General features: G+C 37.1%; 1 protein-coding gene across 2 annotated transcripts in view; it reads right to left on the bottom strand.

Moving 5' to 3' along the window:
• Window positions 1-21,922, bottom strand: part of LOC150086116 (integrator complex subunit 12-like) — a 142,627-nt gene that overhangs the window by 37,265 nt on the left and 83,440 nt on the right. For both annotated transcript variants that reach the window (XM_090373722.1, XM_090373723.1), the window contains exon 5: window positions 17,122-17,188. In XM_090373722.1, the coding sequence (XP_090229848.1) occupies window positions 17,122-17,188 (67 nt within the window). The remainder of the gene's footprint in view (window positions 1-17,121; window positions 17,189-21,922) is intronic.

Genomic DNA, 21,922 nt, shown 5'->3' with positions numbered 1-21,922 from the left:
CTTTCCTAACAGTGAGGAAATTTTCCTTGGTGATTTTAATATACCCAACACCAGCTGGCTTCTGTTTTCTAGTCACACTGACCCAGCTGGTCGAGATGCTGAGGCTTTTGCAATTACTAACGACTTTGCATGGATTGTTCATTTACCTACAAAAATACCGGACAATCCTAACCATACAGCCAACATGCTTGATCTTTTTCTCACACACAACCCTTCTAAGTACACGGTTGAAGTGAGTGGTACTTTAGGCACCTCAGATCACAACTTGGTGATTGTCTCTTCTCCAATGGAGCCTTTATCTCATGGCTATTTCCAACCTCGTATTATTTGGCATTATAAGAATGCAAAATGGGATGACCTGCGAAATTTCTTTTATTCTTTTCCTTGGTCGGATTACTGTTTCAAAACTGATGTCAACGTTTGCTCAGATCGTGTCAGTGAAATTATTCTTGTAGGAATGTAATCCTCTATTCCACACTCCACTTTAAAATCTCGTCCTTTATCTAAACCTTGGTTTTCCAATAAATGTGCTAAGGCTGTTCAAGAGAAGAATGTTGTATATCGTAATTGGCTCGTTTAGAAATCTTCAGTTTAAAAGTGCAAAAAAGGATTCTTCTGCTCTTATGCTTATCTTTGGTGACACTTCGATTTCTAGGTAAAATCTCTTTAGAGGATTACCCTGACTTCTAATCTCTCTTGGCACAAGCGCATTACAAATATTGTCTGCATGTAAAAAACTTGGTTTTCTCTTTCGGTCTTTTCATTACTTTTCTTCCAACCTGCTTTTCACTCTGTACAAATTGCAAATCCACCCTACCATGGAATATTGTTCCCACGTTTGGGGTGGTACCCCCAAAACCTCTCTCTCAGGCTTCTACATTCCATTCAGAAGAAGGCAGTTAGGTTAATTAATAACTCCTCCTCTCTAACAGTCTCTCCACTCGCTGTCTCATAGACATACTGTTTCTGCTGCATACCTTTTTTGCAGATACTGCCATGGGCACTGTTTTTCTGAATTGGCTTCTGTAATTCCCGCACCCTCTTTCAAAACAGTCCTAACACGTGCAGCCAACAACCATTTACTGTCCAACTTCAAACTCACAGTACCAACTTTTCATCTTCCTTGTTTATTCATTCCACTGCCGTTTTTCTGGAACAACCTTCCTTCATATGTATTTCCTGAAAATTACAGTATACAGAAGTTCAGGTCTAATGTCAACAAATATTTTCTTTCATCTTCTAAACCTCCAATCCAAGCACGGTACTAAGTACTATAGGTTCCAATAGCTCATGTTTGGGGTTTTCATAAAAAAAAAAAAAAAAAAGTTAAGCAGCACATAAAATCTAAGGAAGTTGACATGGGTGACCAGCACAACGTTGTGTCAGTTTGGTGTAACATAAGCACTGGGAAAGCAAAAATGAGAGTAGGAGTGTGTTATAGGCCTAATGGAATTGGTGAAAGAAATGAAAGAGGTGAAAGACTTGTTGAATTTGCAGAATCTCAAGGAATGTCAGTAATGAACACTTTTTTCAAGAAAAGGGTGAACAGAAAATGGACATGGAAGAGCCCAAATGGATTAACAACTAATGAAATCGACTTCATCCTCACTAAGAAGATATATCATGAATGATGTTACAGTCCTGAACATGGTAAATGTTGGAAGTGATCACAGAATGGTAAGACGCACACTCGATATAGGGCCCCGAGTGCCAAGCGAGTGATCTAGCGATTTCCAAAGCGACTTTCAAAGCGTATTTTCTATAAAGAAGTAGTTAAAATTTCTAGTCTTTTACTTTCAAAGTTATTTATTTTCTGGCTCTTTATAAATAAAGAAAGAAGCCTTCTAGAAGAAAGGAAAAACACCTTTCTTTTGTATATATTTAACTAACCCTTGTAACACACTAACCAATAACTTATCGCTTGGTCACTGGTGGCACCGCTCCTGCCTCCACGTGGCGGGGCCGGTAACATGGGAGAAGGAAGCTCCTCTCCCGGGGCGAAAAGGAGCAACAATAGATTGTGACGAATACCCACCACTAGAGCCAACAGGCTCTCAACCTATTGACACCCGTAGAAGGGAACATGATCCTAGTCTCTCGAAAAGAATGAGAACAGATTCTAACAAACCAGAATCACCAGCTTTTCTGATAATGCATTCATTATCGAATCAACCAGTAAGCAATTTGTCTCCCTTTGTCATTCAAAGATGTCTCGAGAATTCAGCGGGAACACCAAAAATGGTAAAACGACTCCAGTCAGGAGATCTATTAATTGAAACCACTCAAGCAAGACACTCTGAACTGTTATTGAAACTTTCAACTATAAGCGGAATCCCAATTAAAGTCACCCCGCATAATACACTGAACTCCTCCAAAGGAGTTATAAGTGAGTGGGATTTACTAAACGTCACCGAAGAGGAAATAGTTACAGAATTACAAGAACAAAAAGTAACACAAGCAAGGCGAATCATGATCAGGAAGGACGATAAACAAGTTCCAACACGAAATATCATATTGACCTTCAGTACACCAAATTTACCAAACTCAGTGAAAGCAGGCTACCTCCACTGCCGAGTCCGGGCATACATTCCAAATCCCTTAAGGTGTTTCAAATGCCAAAAATTTGGTCATTCTCAAACAACATGCAGAGGAGAAATTACATGTCCTAATTGTGGTTCGAAAAATCATTCTCAAACAGACTGTGCTGCAAAAACTCCAGAGTGCCCAAATTGTAAGAATGATCACCCAGCTTATTCAAAATCATGTGATCTGTGGAAAATGGAAAAAAAGATACAGAAGTTTAAGATTGAAAACAAAGTATCATATCAAGAAGCAAGAAGACAAGTCAAGGTAACTATGCCAAACCGCAGTTATGCAACTGCCACCCAAAACTGTCGAGCTGTTGCTACACAAACAGAAGTGTCAATCCCACCTAACACATCCATTGCAGAATGGGCGCGATCTGTACTTTTGATAAATCAGCCCGCTAACAAACCTGTTTCAATGGACGAAATAAACAATACTCCAATCTCAGTTCCATCTAAAATTACGTCAATCGATAAATTACAAAGGAAGCCACCAAGGCAACGTACCACTGAATTACAACAACCAAATTCAAGCAGCATGGACAGCGAAGCTGTAAATGCACAAGAAGAAACAGTCCTTGATCTTCATGCAGAAGATGACATGGAGACTGGATGTTCATCTACTGGTACCGATGATATAGAAGGGAGTACAGAATATGGACGCCCTTATTTTCCAAGAAAGGAAAAGATAAAGCATGATCGCCAAAAGCAAACTGCTCCCTCCTACAAGAAACAGACAGAATCATCTTCTCTCTCTAAAACCAAATAATGATGCACATTGTACAATGGAATTGCAGAGGTTTACGCAGTACTACTGATGATATATACGATTTGATCTCGCAATATAAACCGGTAGCCATTTGCTTGCAAGAGACTTACTTAAATCCACAGGTAACATATACTATTAAACATTTTACAGCCTATAGAAAAGATAGAATTAGTTCAACCCATGCACATGGTGGAGTTGCAATTCTAGTGAATTGTAAATTTCCAGCAAGAAACATTCCTCTTCAGACTCACTTAGAAGCCGTTGCAGTTCGTGTAGCAATGGGAAAAACAATAACTCTCGTCTCATTGTATCTTCCACCTAACAATATTTACATGTTGAAAGAATTAGAAGATCTTATAAAACAAATACCGTCTCCTTTTTGTCTTCTTGGTGATCTAAATGCACATCATCCGCTATGGGGATCTGCTCACATGGATAATAGAGGGCACTTGCTTGAAAAGCTCATAGACCAACTGAACCTTACTTTGCTGAACACTGGTCATAACACCTACACTCATCTCTCCACGGGATGTATGTCGGCAATTGACTTATCTATATGTTCCCCCGAGTTACTTCCTATTATAGATTGGACGGTTTTAGATGATCTGCACAACAGTGATCATTTCCCAATAATATGCAGAATTCAAACAATACAGACACCTTGCCCTGACCATCGGGTGTTATGGAAATTTTCTAAAGCAGATTGGGAAAAGTTTTCTGTCTCCATCTCCTTTGATAGCCAACTGATACAACTAGGGTCCATTGATGATGTTGCTGAGCACATTACCAAACAAATACTAGCAGCAGCTTCCAAAGCAATACCAAAATTTTCTACTTTCAAACAGAGACATCTTAAACACTGGTGGAATGACACTTGTACCATAGCGAAAAAAGAAAAAAATAAAGCCTGGAATCAGTTCCGTAAGTTTCCAACCACCAACAACCTAATCCATTTTAAGAGGCTTAAGGCAAAAGCACGACAAATTAGAAGACAAGCCAAAAAAGAATCATGGATACAGTTTGCCTCTTCTATCACAAAAGACACTAGCAGTAAAACTATTTGGAAAAAAATTCGACAACTAAATGGCAAATTTTTCCCGGTTTCTGCTCCAATTTTAATCAAGAACGGACAAGAAATATCCTCACCACAAGATATAGCTAACGCGCTTGCAGAGACTTTCTCCGAAACTTCCGCCACTACAGCTTATGATACTTCCTTTCTACAAACTAAAGCCATAGCTGAAAAACATAAGATAAATTTTCAAACTACTCAGTCTCTAGCCTACAATCAACCTTTTTGTCTTTTTGAACTCCAAACAGCAATAAATAGATCACCAAATAGCGCTGCTGGAGCTGATGGAATCTATTATGTAATGCTAAAACATCTAAACAATTTAGATTTGAATTCGCTAATAACTTTCTTTAATCGGATCTTCCTTGAAGGTACATATCCCTCTATCTGGCAACACTCCGTTATTCTAGCCTTTCCCAAACCAGGAAAGGATCAATCACTCACACAATATTATCGACCAATCTCCCTCACCAGTTGTCTTGGCAAAACTCTAGAAAAGATGGTACACAGGCGACTTACCTGGATTCTTGAAACTCAAAAGTTGCTAAACAACAATCAATTTGGATTCCGACAAAACAGATCCACTTTAGATCTCATGGTGAAAGCAGAAACTAACATCCGTAATGCTTATGTAAAAAACGAACACCTTGTAATGGTAAGTTTGGACATTGAAAAGGCTTTTGACACAACCTGGAGGTATGGCATATTGCGAGAACTTTATTCCCTAGGACTGCGGGGACATTTACCGAAATTTATTCAAAACTTTCTCCAAAACAGAACATTTCAGGTTCGTTATCAAACAGTACTTTCTCGTATTTATACCCAGGAAGAAGGTGTCCCACAAGGGTCAATACTTAGCGCTACTCTTTTTTCACTCAAGCTGAACTCTATAACCCACAACATTCCTAATACTGTCGAATTATACATGTACGCTGATGATCTCACTCTATCTTGCAGTTCAAAAAATATTCCTACTATTGAAAGACAGCTGCAACTCTCCATAAATAAGCTGGAAATATGGACACAGCAGAATGGATATCGTATGTCAGAACAAAAAACAGTTGCAATTCACTTCTGCAAAAAACGCAAGCTGCATCCGGAACCGGAACTTCGGCTAAAGAACCACCCGATACCACTCACCAGTAATCTTCGTTTCCTAGGTTTAATGTTGGACACCAAACTTAACTTTGTTTCTCACATAACATATCTCCGAACTATTTGTTTAAAGAAACTAAATATTCTTCGATCCATTTCTGCCATGAAATGGGGTGCCGATAGATACTCTCTCCTACATCTGTATCGTGCACTTATCAGGTCTCGATTAGATTATGGAGCTGTTGTCTACGACTCTGCTAGGAAAAGTGCACTAACCAGACTGAACACCATCCAACATAGTGCCTTCGCACTTCTCTAGGAGCCTTTAGAACATCCCCTGTCCAGAGTCTGTATGTAGAGGCGCATGAACCTCCACTTCACCTTAGAAGGAAAATGCTGCTCCTTAATTATGCAGCCAAAATTCAAAGCCTTCCAGCCCATCCTGTTTGACCATTGCTTCTCAACCCTGATTGGATCACGTTTTACAACAGCAAAGTTACAGAAAATAGACCCACTGGTATTCGATTAAAAGAATTGATACATGCCTGGGACATAAACTTTGACAATATGCTTCAAGAGAATGATGTACCTGATCCACCCTGGTCTGTAACTCTCCCTCACTGTGATACCTATTTTCAGCAATGGAGAAAGAAATCTCTGCCAGATGAAGTTATTAAACAGCTACATAAAGACCATTCCCTCAACAATGCTCAACGCTGTGTAATATATACAGATGGTTCAAAAACAGACTCTTCTGTTGGTGCTGCAGCCGTCTTTCCCTCTTTTACACTTTCCATATCACTACCAATTGAGTGTAGCAGTTACTCTGCAGAATTGTACGCAATAAAATTAGCCCTAGAAAATATAAACACTTCCCACAACACCAGCAGTATAATATACACAGATTCCATGAGTGCAGTGTCTGCATTAGACAATAAACTTTCAATATCGCATCCCATCATAAAACAAATTTTTTCCTGCTTAAACCACCTACGTAGTAAGAAACATGCAGTGTTATTTTGCTGGATACCAGGGCACTCTGGTATCACAGGTAATGAGAGAGCAGATCAGGCAGCCAAACAACCAATCAGTACAATACCATCACATTACCAAGTACCATACATAGATTACTTGAAGCGCATTAAAAAAATCTGTACAATTCAGTGGTCTGAAATCTGGAAGTCACAAACGAACAATAAATTGCTCGAAATCAAAGAGGAACCAGCACTATGGAAATCTAGCTACAGGCAAATCAGGCAAGAAGAGGTTGTGCTAGCAAGAGTACGCATAGGGCATACACATCCAACCCATATATATCTACTCAAGCAGGAGGTTCCACCTCAATGCGCAAATTGCACTTTACCACTTACCGTCAAGCATATACTATTAGATTGTAAGCAATATTCCTATTTCCGAAAAAATAGTTTCCTTTCACTGTCACGACTGAAAGAGCCCCTATCACTTGCCCACATTATTGGAAACAATGCAAATTTAAATGAACTATTTACCTTTCTTAAGCAGATACAAATATACGATTTTCTATGATGACAAACTGACCGAAATCTTATATTAAAACATATCATAGGAACAGGCACATTTTGGCCTTAGTTGCCCTTGTGCCCAAAAATACCAATACCTACCTACCTACTCGATATAGATGTAAGAAAAGAAAAAACTGACTCAAGTAAATAATACAAAGATCTTTGAGATAACAGAAGAGGAGAAAAAGCAGTATGTACTGAAACTTAAGGCGCCTCCGTAGCCAGGTGGGAAGGAGCAGCAGTGCGTAGCACACGCTTCTTGATTAGACCGGGGTTCGAGCCCGTCACCACCAAATACGGAGGATGCGGAAAGGTCAGGGAATGACCACCGCATATTCCCGGAGCAATATGGCCTTAGTTGCTAATGCTCCTAAAAACCAAACAACAACAACAACTGGAACTTAAGAACAAGTCTGAGCTTCTGCAGACTGTTCAAGACCAACATATCGACCAGGAATACTACAACTTTCTGAAAGTGATAAAGCCCAAGAAACCTATAGGTAAAAAGAAATCCAAAGAAGAAAAAATTAGTAAAGAAACACTTGTCATGATGAACCGAAGAAAACAAACGAAGAGCAAGATAAACAATGACAAGGATAAAATTGAATATACTGAGTTATGCAAATCTATTAGAAAGAGACTCAGAGAGGACATAAGAAAATTTAACACAGGAAAAGTAGAACAAGCATTAAGGGAAAACAAAGGATTTAAATCAGTAGCATGAGCAATAATACAGAAAGACAAATGATACTGAAACTGAAGAATAGCAATGGTGCACTTATAAATAGCACAGAATGCATAATTCAAATAGCAGAAGACTACCATAGAGAATTATACAAGGAGCGAGGGAATGATGCCAGCAGTGGGGAAGATAGATCGCAAATTAGTAACACATACAACATACCTTATATCCTTCCTGATGAGGTAGAACATGCATTGAAGAAAATGAAGAATCAGAAAGCGCTGGGGGAATATGAAGTTACTGTAGAGTTGTTAAAATTGGGAGGAAGAGACACAACACAAAAACTGGCAAGACTCTTCACAAAATGCATTAGAAAAGGTTTGATGCCTAAGGAGTGGAATAATGCAATCGTAGTTTTGCTGCATAAGAAAGGAGATAAATCAGAAATTGGAAATTATAGACCAATTAGCTTGTTATCCCACATCTACAAGTTGTTCACAAGGGTCATTAATAACAGATTAGAAATACTTGATGAGAATCAGCCGAAAGAGCAAGCTGGCTTTAGGGCAGGATTCTCAACTATGGATCACCTTCACGTAATATAACAGCTAATGGAGAAAGCAAATGAATATAAAATATCATTAAGCCTGGCATTTGTGGATTATGAAAAGACATTTGACTCTATACAGCATAAGGCAATGTTTCGGGCACTGGAAAGACAAGGCACAGATACCCCACATATTATGATTTTGAAGAAAATATAAGAGAATGCTACCTCCTTTATTAGACTAGACAAAGACAATAGTAAATTTAAAATTGAAAAATGAGTTTGACAAGGAGACACAATATCTTCCGAAGTTGTTTACTGCTGTCCTTGAGGAAGCTTTCAGAAAATCAGACTGGTCGCAGAAAGGAGTCAATGTGAATGGAGAGTACTTAAACCATTTACGATTTGCAGATGGCACTGTGGTCATAAGCCACGATCCCAAAGAATTAGAGGAAAATCTTAATCAGTTATGTGGAGTTAGTAAAGATTTTGGACTTAAGGTGAATATGGCTAAAACAAAAGTAATGTGAACAAGTATGCCACAGAAAGGGATATAATGATTGAAGGAGCAGTAACTGAAAAGATGGAATCATATACGTATCTGGGACAAATCATTAGCTGTAATAATGATAAATGGCTGTCAAAAAGAGAAGAATAAATTTTGGATGGACAGCATTCAGAAAATATAGTCACATAGTGAGGAGCAACATCCCAATTTGTCTGAAACGTAAAATAATGAACAAATGTATACTCCCCACCATGACTTATGGAAATGAAACCTGGGTACTAACCAAAAGAATAGAAGAGAAGCTGAGAACTACACAACGAAGAATGGAACGAATTATATTCGGGGCAGGACACATAGTTTGAAGACATGATGACAAATGGACTAAGAAAATAACAGAATGGTACTGAAGAGGTGACAGACGAAAACCTAAAGACAACGACAGAGACAGATGAAATTCATGAGTTTGTCGGTAGTAAATAGATGGCCATTGCAGAAGGAATTGAAAAGTTGCTGGAGAGGCCTTCATCCTGCAGTGGATTGAAAATGGCTGATGATGATGATGATGATAGGCCTAATGACTCTGATGAGTATATTCGGGGCAGGACATATAGCTTGAAGACATGATGACAGATGGACTAAGAAAATAACAGAATGGTATTCAAGAGGAGCTAGACGAAAACCTGGAAGACAATGACGGAGATGGACAGATGAAATTCACGAGTTTGTCAGTAGTGAATGGATGGCCATTGCACAAAACAGAAGGAACTGGAAAGTTGCTGGAGAGGCCTTCATCCTGCAGTGGATTGAAAATGGCTGATGATGATGATAGGCCTAATGACTCTGATGAGTATAATGAGCAACTGTACAAAGAAATAGAGTGTGCCAGTAAACCAGAATATCTTATCATGAGCTGATTTTAACTTTTGGGATATTGATTGGAACTTGTGAGCTGGCTATTCACAAGACTAGCAAGACTTTTGTGGATTTATTGGATGATGTTTTTTACAACAGCATGTTAGAGAGGCAACAAGAGAGAGTAATAATCTTGATCTGATAATCAGATCAAGAGAGTACTGATTATTCATGCATTAAGAATCTGCTGACAAAAGAATCACTAGGTAGCAGTGATCACATTGCATCGATGTGGAATTTACTTAAAAATGTAACTGCCATCAAGGGTAAAGGAAAGGGTTTTTGCTTTTGTAAAGGTGACTTCAGTGGTCTCAGACTGCTTTTAAATTCTATATAGGGGACCAACTGATGATGTTTCTATCAGGAAATTCTAAATGCATCCATCAGCATTCACACAAAATTATCATAGAAGCTAGTAAGCTTTTCATACTGACTAAGAAATACTGTTCAAGGCTTAGACCCAAATGGATGTCAGATGAACTAATAAGAGTCTGGAAGAGAAGAAATATGCAAGGGATGCATATCAATAAATTATAAATTATTAGGCAACACAGCAGCCTATGGCAGATTTAAACCGGTTGGTAACCGGGTCACAAAGGTGTTTAGGCAAGCCAAGGCAAAGGATACAAGGATTGTTGTTGTTGTTGTTTGTTATTTTGGTTTTTAGGAGCATTAGCAACTAAGGCCATATTGCTCCGGGATATGTGGTGGTCATTCCCTTACCTTTCCGCATCCTCCGTATTTAGTGGTGACGGGCTTAGACCCCGGTCTAATCAAGAAGCGTGTGCTATGCACTGCTGCTCCTTCCCACCTGGCTATGGAGTCCCCAGGATACAAGGAAAAACAGCAAAGACTTCTTATGTAAACACTAGAAGAAAGGGGATGAATCACATTTGTCCACGATATCAATGGTTCAACTGTTGATGATCCTGCTCAGGTTGCTGACAAACTGAATAAGTATTTTGTATTTACATCGAAACATGAATTCTTTAGGGAAGTGGATGCCAGAAGTTTATCAAATTCAAACAGGGAGCAAAATGATTTTGCAATAACTGAGAAGAAATAGAAGAGAAATTGTTGAAATTAAACATAAGAAAAGCACCTGGGGTGGATGGGATGTATCCAGTTATATTAAAGGATGCAGCAAAGGAAGTAAGCAAACCCTTAGTCATAATTATGAGATCTTCCTTGGATTCAGGGGAGGTCCCCATGAATGAATGAGATGTGCAAATGTATCCCCATTCACAAAGAGGAATCAAAGAGTGACATGAGTAATTACAGACCTGATAGCTTAACTTCTCTACCAGGGAAAATAATGGAGTCGCTGGTTAAAGAAGCAATGCAGTACCATCTAGACAGGAATGCAGTTATACTTCAGTCACAGCATGGGTTTTGTAAAGAGAATCTTGTCTGACCAATTTGGTTGGAAACTATGATGCAGTCATAGTTTCCAATGGCTGCATCATAGGAACTGATGCAGAAAATAATTAGCATTAGCATTAGCATTAGTAGAGGCATATGATGCAAGAAAGCAAGCTTATTCAGCATCAGCCAAAAAAAAAAAAAAAAAACCCTCTCCCATTTCATCCCTCCGTTCGTTCGAAATACCTGTCCAGTTGAGCTTTAAATTTGTTTAGGCTATCAACTTCAACAACAAGTGATGGAAGTCGGTTCCACCAACCAACCACCCGCTGGCCAAAGGCAAATTTCCGCACATCTATCCGACATCCGTCCTTCCTCAATTTGAATTTATGCCCTCTCAGGTGATTATTCTGAGAAAGATGAAGAATCCCATTGGCATTGAGCATGCTCAAACCATTCAAAGCCTTATACACCTCTATCAGATCACCTCGCCGGTGCCTAGTCTCCAGACTCTGTAATTTGCAAAACTTAAGCCTTTCTTCGTAAGAGCAACCCTTTGTTCCATTTACTAATCTTGTTGCCCTTCTCTGTACCCGTTCCAGCAGCTCTACATCCTTCTTGAAATGAGGCCTCCAGACCTGTATACAGTACTCAAGATGTGGCCTAACCATTGCCTTATACAAGGGAATAATCACCTCCTTATCCCTGCTAGAAAAATTCCTGTATATCATTGACAAGACACCATGAGCTACTCTTGCAGCTCGTCTGCACTGCTCAGAGAACTTCATATCTGCCTGCACAATTACCCCCAGGTCCTTTTCATTCTCCACCACTGTCAGTGTAGTACCGCAGAGTTGATACATTGCTCTGGGGTTACTGTTACCCATATGTAGTACTTTACATTTGTCAATGTTAAACTTCATTTGCCACCTCTCAGCCCATCTGTTCAACCTTTCCAGATCCTGTTACAGCAGCATAGCGTCAGTAGTGTCCTTAACGACCCTGCCAACCTTTGTATCATCTGCAAACTTAGACATTAAACTTGATATCCCATCATCAATATCATTCATAAACACCGAAAACAACAATGGACCCAACACTGAACCTTGAGGAACTCCACTAATAACATTAGTCCACGTTGAGCAGTGTCCATTGATTACCACTCTCTGTCTTCTGCCACTCAACCATCCCCTTATCCATAGCAGCAATTTGCCTCCAATGCCACACTGCTCCAATTTTATCATATACTTGGATTTAAAGATAGCTTTTGATACTGTTCAAAGAAAAGGAGCAGTGTGGCATTAAGGGTAATTTACTGCTATGGACAATGAGATAATTGAGTGGAAGAAGACAGAGAGAGTGGTTATCAATAGATAATGCTCTTTGTGGACTAACGTTATTAGTGGAGTCCAACAGGGTTTGATGCTGGGCCCATTGTTCTTTTCTGTATTTATTAATGATATTGAGGAAGGTATATCAGGCTGTCTAAGTTTACAATGATACAAAGGTTGACAGAGTGGTTAATTAGAGTAATGATGGTATACTACTGCAAGAAGTTCTAGAAAAATTAGGCAGATGGGCTGAGATATAGCAGTTGAAGTTGAGCATTGATAAATGCAAGGTACTGCATACGGATAGCAGTAATCCCAGATTAATATACCAAATGTGAGGTACTTCACTCACGGTAGTAAAAAATGAAAACTGAAGTTACCCTTCCTGTCACTAAGGATAACTAAATGGTAACTTTCTTCCTAGGTAACTTTACACTCACATATGCAGCTCTCTGAGTAGGGCAGGCATGCAGCCAGGACAGCTCATGGAGTTTTGTCAATGATATACAGGAATTTCATTAGAGGAATCTCACAAGGAGGTGATTATCCCATTGTACAAGGCAATGTTCAAGCAACATCTTGAATACCATCTTCTCTTCATGCTTGAATGTATGAAGAGAAGGGCAATGAGATTGGTGAAGGGAACAAAAGAGTGGTCTACCAAGAAAAGCTTCAGTTCTAGGAGATTAAGTGATCTGACTGTGGCGTTTAAGGCTTTGAATGGATTGAGCAAGCTTAATGCCAATGCGATTCTTTCTCTTGCTCAGACTACACACACACACACACACACACACACGAGCAGCCATAAATTCAAATTGAGAAAGGATCATTGCAGAATATAGGAGAAGTTTGCCTTTAGCTGGCAGATGAGTTTCTTCCAGAGCTGGAAGAAACTCTAACCTGCTGTTGTGGAAATGGATAGGTTGAATAAATTCAAGGAAGAATGGGATTTTTTTGATTTTTTTTTGCTGACGCTGTATAAGCTTTCTTTCTTGCATCATTTTCCACTACTAATACTAACCCCTCATATATGTATGTACACTGGTGTTCAAAGAAAGTGCATCACTCCCTAAAATTGTAATTGTTTTTCGAATAATGTAAGTATATTGCAATATTTCTTGCATCAGATAAGATTGACATGCATGGGTGATGATGTAATATTGCATCAGCTGTTACTTTCAGCTATATGAACATGTTCTGCAAGAGTTGCAGTAATTCCTTGCTTGTGTCAGGATGGCAAGTTACGTGCAGTTGATGCCATGAAGAAAGAGTGCTATTGTTGCTTTACATGAGGAAGGATGTTCTTTCTGTCATATTGCTTATAGAGTGTCTAGTAATCAGTCGACAGTGAGTAGATTTCTTTCCAAACTCAAGAATACTGGTTCTGCTAATAGGAAAAAAAGAACTGGATGCAAACCAGTCTCTACACCAAAACAGGACCACATTTTGAAAAGAGAATGGGAAGAACATACAGGAGTGGTAGCAAGTGCAGAAACTGTCAGAAGATGCCTCTTCAAAAATGGACTTGTAGCTCATTGTCCTAAGAAGCCCCTCCTCACACAAAAAATGAAAAAGGCCTGATTAATTTGGTGTGAGGAGCATGTCAAATGGACCCCCACCCCCTGAGCAGTGGAAGCCAGTTATTTTCTCGGATGAGAAGAAATTCAACCTGCATGGCTCTGATGGGAGAAAAACAATTTGCCATAGACGTGGTGAAGAATACCACCCAGACTATATGTGTCTACAGTGAAATTCCCTACCAGCCAAATGATATGGGGGGTGCATTTTGTATCGCGGAGTAAGTCACCTGCAGTTTATAAAAGGTTCCGTAAATGCCAATGGATACCTGGCTGTATTGGAAGGCAAATTGCTTCCAACTATTAGAGACCATTTAAACCTACCAAGTAACTGCATCTTTTAGGATGACTCTGCTCCTTGTCATCGAGTGAAAAGTGTAAGTAGGCACTTCTGTAGTTACTTTAGCTTCGTTTCTGCATTAGAGGTTCAGCAATAATGTGTTTACATTTGTTACAGGTGAAAAAATGGTTGGAAGAACGATCCATTACAACTCTTAGCTTGCCGGGAAACAGTCCGGACCAAAGAAACCAAAGACCCTTCGTGAACTTCAGGAAGCCATAATTTGTGTTTGGAACCATGAACTATCAGTTGATTATCTTCAAAAAATGATCTTGTCGATGCCTCGATGGTGTGCTGCTGTCATCAGGGCCAGAGGCGGTTCAACTAAATATTAATTTGCACCTGGTGAACTTTTCATTTTGTTTTCCATTTAAAATGATAAACTGAAGCAAAGTGAGGACTTCTGATAACATTTCAGCCATAATTGTCGTGTGTTTACCCAAACTATTGTATAAAGGTTGCAAATGCTCATTTGGAATATTTTGAGAGCACCTGTCAAATATTACTTAGCTTTGCCTTAACTATTAATAAATATCTTTTTTTTATATTTCTATTTGTGATAGTAGTCATTAATGTAACATACCATTCCGAAAAAGGGTTAGAAATGTGAAATTCCTAGGTGATGCATTTTCTTTGAACATCAGTGTGTACATATATATATATATATATATATATATATATATATATATATATATATATTTTTTTTTTTTTTTTTGTGCATTATTTTGATTTTTTTTTTTATCTTTTTTTGATAACATATTCATCAAACAAAATCACAAATATTCAACATATCTGTGACGAACACCTGATTCAAAGAGCTTCAGGACCCATTACCTAATACTATAGCAGCAGATTTGTAATGATATAAAAATTATTTTTATGGTATAAACTATTTATGGGAGCACATATTCCATACACAGCTGAAACCCATTAAAATGTGATTTGTTAGAAAGCGATTCTGCTTATAAAGTGATGCACGCATGGCTCCCATTTTTTGTCAGTTGAAGCACGTTTTTAGTCACTGAGGATCAACATTTTGGATTCCTTGTGAGCACGTGGCGATATGTCAGTTTCTGTAAGAACAATAATAAACAACTTGTAAGTTCACTTGTTGACGTATCATGCACTCACTCACTGGTTTGAACTGGACTTGAATTTCTTGAAACAGAAAAGGTAGATTCCATTTCAATTTTACAGTTAAAATGCCTTATTGAAATTGTTAAAAAGAAACAAAAAGATGCAACGAAACAGTCAACCCTTGATGCAGTTTTTTTAAAATATGAAAGACTTGAAAGTAACAAAATGTGCATTGTGTTTTCCTTTTTCTCCCGAATTTTTGATTCTTTGTTAATTTCAAAACACAAATGTAAGTCAATACAACCACATGGAAAAGTACTTTTTGTGAATATTGATTTGTTTTTGTGACAAAAGGTTTGTGTTTATCATGTTTCAAGGTGTGTGTTAATATTCATGTTGTATATTTAACAACATGAATATTAGTTTTTTAAATACTTTATTGTACAGTGCATCAATAATAGATTGAAACAACACAATTGCATATTATTTCCATTATTATTCTTTTAGATGTAGTATTGCAATTATCACGAAAAAAAAAAATGACCAAAATTGAATTTTGGTCATTTTTTTTTATGTATGAAAGAAATTTTAAATAGTATGTATGAAATTTGAATGCCGAAAAAGGGATAGAATTTTCTAACGTGATCTCGCTTATATTGCAATGTGATTCTTTGGACCCTGTGCAGCACGTTATAAACTGTATAAAGTTTATACCACAAAAAATCCTTTGTATTTTAAGGCAGTTTTTATGTCTATGTCTAGTAGCAGTTAAAACCATATTGTGCACAACAAAAGTTCTCATTTAAAAACTTTCAAAATATTGTTACCTTCTTATAATTCTATAATATTAATAAAGACTATTCACTATTTTTTTTTTTCTGTAGATGAGAAATTATTTCCGTTTCAGCTTATTTTTTTGGCTTATTTTCATACAGCTGGAAAAGGAGTGCCAACGCTGAACCACAAAACTCAAAATAAAAAACAAATATAATCAAAAGAACTGCAGGATTTCTACTCACTGCAGTGATTCATCAATTATTTTGATCAAGTTCTCATTACTGTTTCTTTGGAGAGGTTTTGTTTGTTTGTTTGTTTGTTTGGGAATTTTTTAGGTGCCTCAGTGTCTATGGCCATAGTTTGGATCAAATGCTTCTATACATACATAATCATAACAAGCTTGATTGTAACTGGCTCCTATACAGTCTGAGTAAATTAAAAACATACAGAAAAACTGTCTTCTTTATTTATATAGGGCATTTCAAAAAAATTCACAAAAATTCTGGAATTAAAAAAAGTATATAATCATGTATACAATTATAAATTGTTTTATAGCTACTGATGTCTGAATTTTAAAAAATGGGTATGGAGTTTTTAAAATGGTAAAAGATAATAAATAGAATAAAAAAAACAAGAATAAGCAGACATATATCTAATAAAATATTTATTCATACCAGGTACATGTCTGCTTACTCTAATTTATATTTTTATTATTTTTTTTTTTTACAATTCAAAATTCCATACCCCCCCTTTTTTTTTTTTTTTTTTTTAATTCAAGCAGCTACAGCTATAACTGTCCAGAATTGGACACATTCTAACTTTTTTTTTTTTTTTTTTCTTATTTTGGATCCTAGAATACATCCCAGAACTTTCTGCTCATACCTTCGAAATACCCTGTATGTATTATTTATTATAACTTACAATGGGGAAACTATTTTAAGCATACCTGATGATAGAGGTTATGACATTCTTGACACTCAATTAGCTGATTACCTGGAGATACATCTAACTGTCTAAAGAGTAGAGAAATAAAATTACAAAATCATACTTATAATCAACAATACTTTAAAAGTGTGAACAAGTATACAGGACCTGATAGGTGCTGCTCCAAAATAATGATCCCGCATTATCCTTTAACTAATAATTAAAAATCTGAAGTTTTTTCTAGCTTCCTGAACATTGTAAAACTTTTAGTGCAGTAATTACAATTTTTTTTTTTTTAACATTTTCACAGAACAGTTAAATGCAAGCACCATCATATGTGACCATCTTTGGAATTATTTTTGTTAAAAACTAACATAGAAACCGATAAGTGCTGACATAGCTATGGAGTTGCAAATTACAGTAGAACCGGATAAGAAATTCCCGCATAAGAAGTTTTTCCCTGTACTAGGTTTAGTTTCTTAAGTCCCAATTTCAACTTTATATGTTATAATGTATTATTTTTCTGTATAAGTTTCCTAGGTCTTCCCGCATAAAAAGTTCATGATAAAGAATACACAGTGTATTATTATAATGACGTTTTCCCACTTAATACGTTTTTTTTTAAATATAGAAAAATCTTTTGCCTCCAAGCCCGAAAAAGGGTAGCTATATTAAAAAATATATAAAACAATATATATATTTTGGTAACCGAACAATTTAGTGCCAAGCATCATTTCGTAGTAAATCACCAAAGTAGGTGAAATGGCATAGTTTCTGTTATATCTCATATTATGAATGTCTTAACAATGAGTTGCCCTGATATTGCACTACCTCCAATAAGCAATGCTTCGCCAATGAAGAAGATTAATGTTACTTATTCTTGGCAGATACCACCCCCTGAATGAGGTGGCATCTGCCAAGAAGGAGGGAATGGTATCCACCAAGAATCCAATGGCAAAGCGTTGCCTATTCAAGAATCCACTGTCAAAGTGTTGCTTATTCGTGGTAGTGCAATATCAGGGCAACTCGTTGTGAAGGCATTCGCAATATGAGATAGAGCAGAAACGATGCCATCACCTACTTTGGTGATTTACTACAAACTAAAATTATACCAGGCAATAACTTGTTCGATTAGTGAATTTTCCGTAGTCTCACGCTTTCAGTGCTAAACATTTTGATATAATAGAAGTGACATTTTGCAATTGTTTTCGTCGAAATCAAATCCATAATTGGATATGTGGACCACATTAAGCATTAAGTTCTGATGGTTGTGAACAGTTCTGAATTACTTTAGTGGATTTTTGCTCTGTCTTATTGTAATTGTGACCTTTTAAGGTATGTTTAAACTCCAAAGGAGCTCATTCTTCCAATGTTTTAATGAGTTTAATGAACAGAATGTTAAGCAATTAGAAATCCTCAGTTTAAAAATGTTTCCCATAGGCAGAGTAAAATATTTAAATTCTGAAATAGTACTTAAAAATCATCTTTAACTTATGTATGTATATCTTTTCATTTTTAATTGTGTAGTTAATATTTCATACCCTTGCATCATTTTCCCCTTCTAAGAAGTTTTCTTGCGTAAGAAGTTCTAAACCTCCAGTCCCTTGTAAAACTTCTTATCCAGGTTCTACTGTATGTGTTTGTTTATAGGTCAGGGTTACTTGCCTTTTCTCTCCCACTGTTAGGTAAACATGTATGATCTCGCATGAGTTGCTTATGCAAGATTGGTTATTGCTTTTGCATAAATAATGAAGGAGAAAACAAAAGACAATATTCACAACATAAAACATAATATTCAGTCAAGGGACGTACATAACATTCATGTGAAATTTCAATATGCATAACATTTTCCATGCTAGGAAGTGTGCCAAAGTTGAAATGCATTTTGAGGGAGGTCATCTGGACTGATTGAGACATAACCCAGACTGGCATAAATATGCAGAAACATCATTTAGTTTCAGATTGACTGGCTGTGATAAGATTTAAGTCGTCAATATAGCTAATACACATAATTATCGTGGTATCACCTGCATAGCAATTATATCTCCTCTCCCATGAATGATAGGAATAAGCAGAGCAGTAAATAATAGGCCCGACAATACTCTAATCTGTGATTATATGGTCAGTAAAGGTCTAATTTCTAGACTTTAGGAGTTTCCATTTGTAAAGTAGAGAGTTCAAAAATGAGAGCATGTTTCCAGAAATGTGGATGTGCTTCTAACATAGGAGCAATTACTCTCAGATAAGTCCTGTTGTTTATAAAAATTAAAGTTCTAAACTGAGAGCATATACTGCAGAAAGTGAACACAGTAGCTCACTGGTCCATACTCTGGAAGCAAGCAGACCAAGTTTGATTGATACATCCATGAAGCATGCTTGTTATACACATGAAATTTCTGTACGTAAATGTTCATAAACTTAAATTGGATTTAGTATTTGTTCATTATAGCCATTACCTCATCGTATCCATGCTCAGTACAACCGAGTTTTAACTGTACAACATTATTGTATTGATACTTATGTACATTCCCACCTAAAAGTTTATAATCACAGTGTATGATAGCAGTTTTCATTAATTTTTTGAAATTAGCTATGATAATGTAAGGTTTAATATTAAAAAAACAACAAACTACAAAGTATTTAAAATTTTTTTTTTATAAAGCATTGAAAAATTTATAGCAAAAACTACTGAAATGATTAATATTAACTACTATACTGATTTTTCATCAAATTATCCTCCACAAAATTTTATCAGTGGCTTATATAGCTGTGACATTCTTGGGATTAATTTTAAAATAGCGTCTTGACTAATATTATTCCAAGCAACCTGCAAGGTTTCCCATTAATTTTGAAGATGGGTGGACTTCACAGACTTGACAGTCTAGATCAGCGGTTCCCAAACCTTTTTTGACTTGCGAACCCCTAAGCCTATATTCTCTGAAATTGTATAATAGCGCTGATTTTTTATTATAAAATATTCCCAGTACTACATTTTTATAAGCGACATTGCGTAATAAAAACATAGTACTCGGAATATTTTATAATAATATTCCCAGTAATAAATTACTAATACTTATTAATAAATAAATAATATTTAATAAATTATTATTAAGTGTTATTTATACTTTGTAAAGCATTATTAATCAGCCCAAACTATATTTCGAACAGGCTAAGAGTAGAAAACTCACTTTTTGTCCAAATGATAGCTGAGCATTCTGGTCTTTTCCAAAGCTATTGGGGCAATTTTTGTCCATCTCTGTTCCCACCTCTGTCAGAGTCAGATGGTTCTGTTGCCACATTAGCCAAAGATAAAGCTAACCTGCTGGCATCATATTTTCCTTCCAACTCATGTATTGATAATCTTGGTAAATCACCTCACCCCGTTCCCAGTACACTCCATTCAATGAATCCTATGGTTTTACGTCCAAGTATGTTGATCGTTTTGATGAATCTGATGCTACGAAAGCTCAAGGTCCTGATGGTATTTCTCGCTTGTTCTCAAAACCTGTGCCCCTGAACTCACTCCTGTTCTGTGCCGTCTTGTTTCACTTTCTTATTCCAAAGGTGTTTTTCCTTCTGCTTGAAAATTTGCTCATATCCAGCCAGTTCCTAAAAAGGGTGACAAATCCCTTCCATTCAATTATCTTCCCATTGCGATTACTTCAACTCTTTCCAAATTAATGGAGAAATCAATTAACTGCCAGCTCTTAAAACGATCTAGAAATCTTTCATCTAATCAACGATCGCCAGTATGGATTCCGTCAGTGTCGTTCCACTGGTGATATTTTGGCTTATGTTACCCGTCTATGGACAAATTCAATGAAAAAGTTTGGCGAAACTCAAGCCATTGCTCTTGACATTTCAGGGGCTTTTGATCATGTTTGGCATAAAGGTCTTCTAAATAAGCTTCCATACTATGGTTTACCAGCTGTTCTTTGTAATTGGGTATCCAGTTTTCTCTCTGACCGCTCACAACGAGTGATGGTAAACGGCTCTCTGTCTTCTAACTTCTCCACTAATGCTGGTGTTCCCCAAGGTTCAGTTCTTTTCCCCACTCTTTTCCTCTTGTATATTAATGGCCTTCTTTAATTGACCGGAAATCCTATCCATAGTTTTGCTGATGATAGCACATTACTTTCAACATTCCAGTTTGAGAAACCCTGCCCTGCTCAAACAGTTTAACTTCTTGAATATCCACTACCAATTCCTTAAATGTGGATCTCCAGGTAATTCTTCAGTGGGGAAAAGAAAACTTAATTTTAATCCTTCTAAAACTCAGCCCTGTCTTATATCTCGCAAAAAGGATTCTTTTGCTCCTATGCTTATCTTCGATGACACTGATTTCTAGGTAAGATCTTGGGGATTGACTTCTAATCCCTCTTGGCATAAAGCACATTACAAATATTGCTTCCTCTGCATCTAAAAAACTGGGTTTTCTCTTTCACTCTCTCTCTCTCTCTCTCTCTCTCTCTCTCGGCATTACTTTTCATCCAAACAGTTGTTTACTCTGTTAAAATCGCAAAACTGCCTACCATGGAATATTGTTCCTACATCTGGAGCAGTGTCGCCAAAACTCTCGCAGGCCTCTAGATTCCATTCAAAAGAGGACAGTTAGGTTAATTAATGTCTCATCTGTAACAGAGTCTCTCCACTCTCTGTCTCATAGACGTTCTTGTCTGTGTTGCATGCCTTTACTATAGTTACTTGTATGGACACTGTTCTTCTGAACTGGTTTCTATAATTCCCGCTCTCTCTTTCAAAGCGGTCTGAACACGTGCCGCAACCAGTCAACATCCTTTTACTGTCCAAGTTCAATTCCACAG

The sequence above is a fragment of the Mastigoproctus giganteus genome, chromosome 5 (genome assembly GCF_048544385.1).
Source record: "Mastigoproctus giganteus isolate SK-2022 chromosome 5, ASM4854438v1, whole genome shotgun sequence".
Lineage (NCBI taxonomy): Eukaryota > Metazoa > Arthropoda > Arachnida > Uropygi > Thelyphonidae > Mastigoproctus > Mastigoproctus giganteus.
This window is presented reverse-complemented; position numbering and strand designations above follow the sequence as displayed.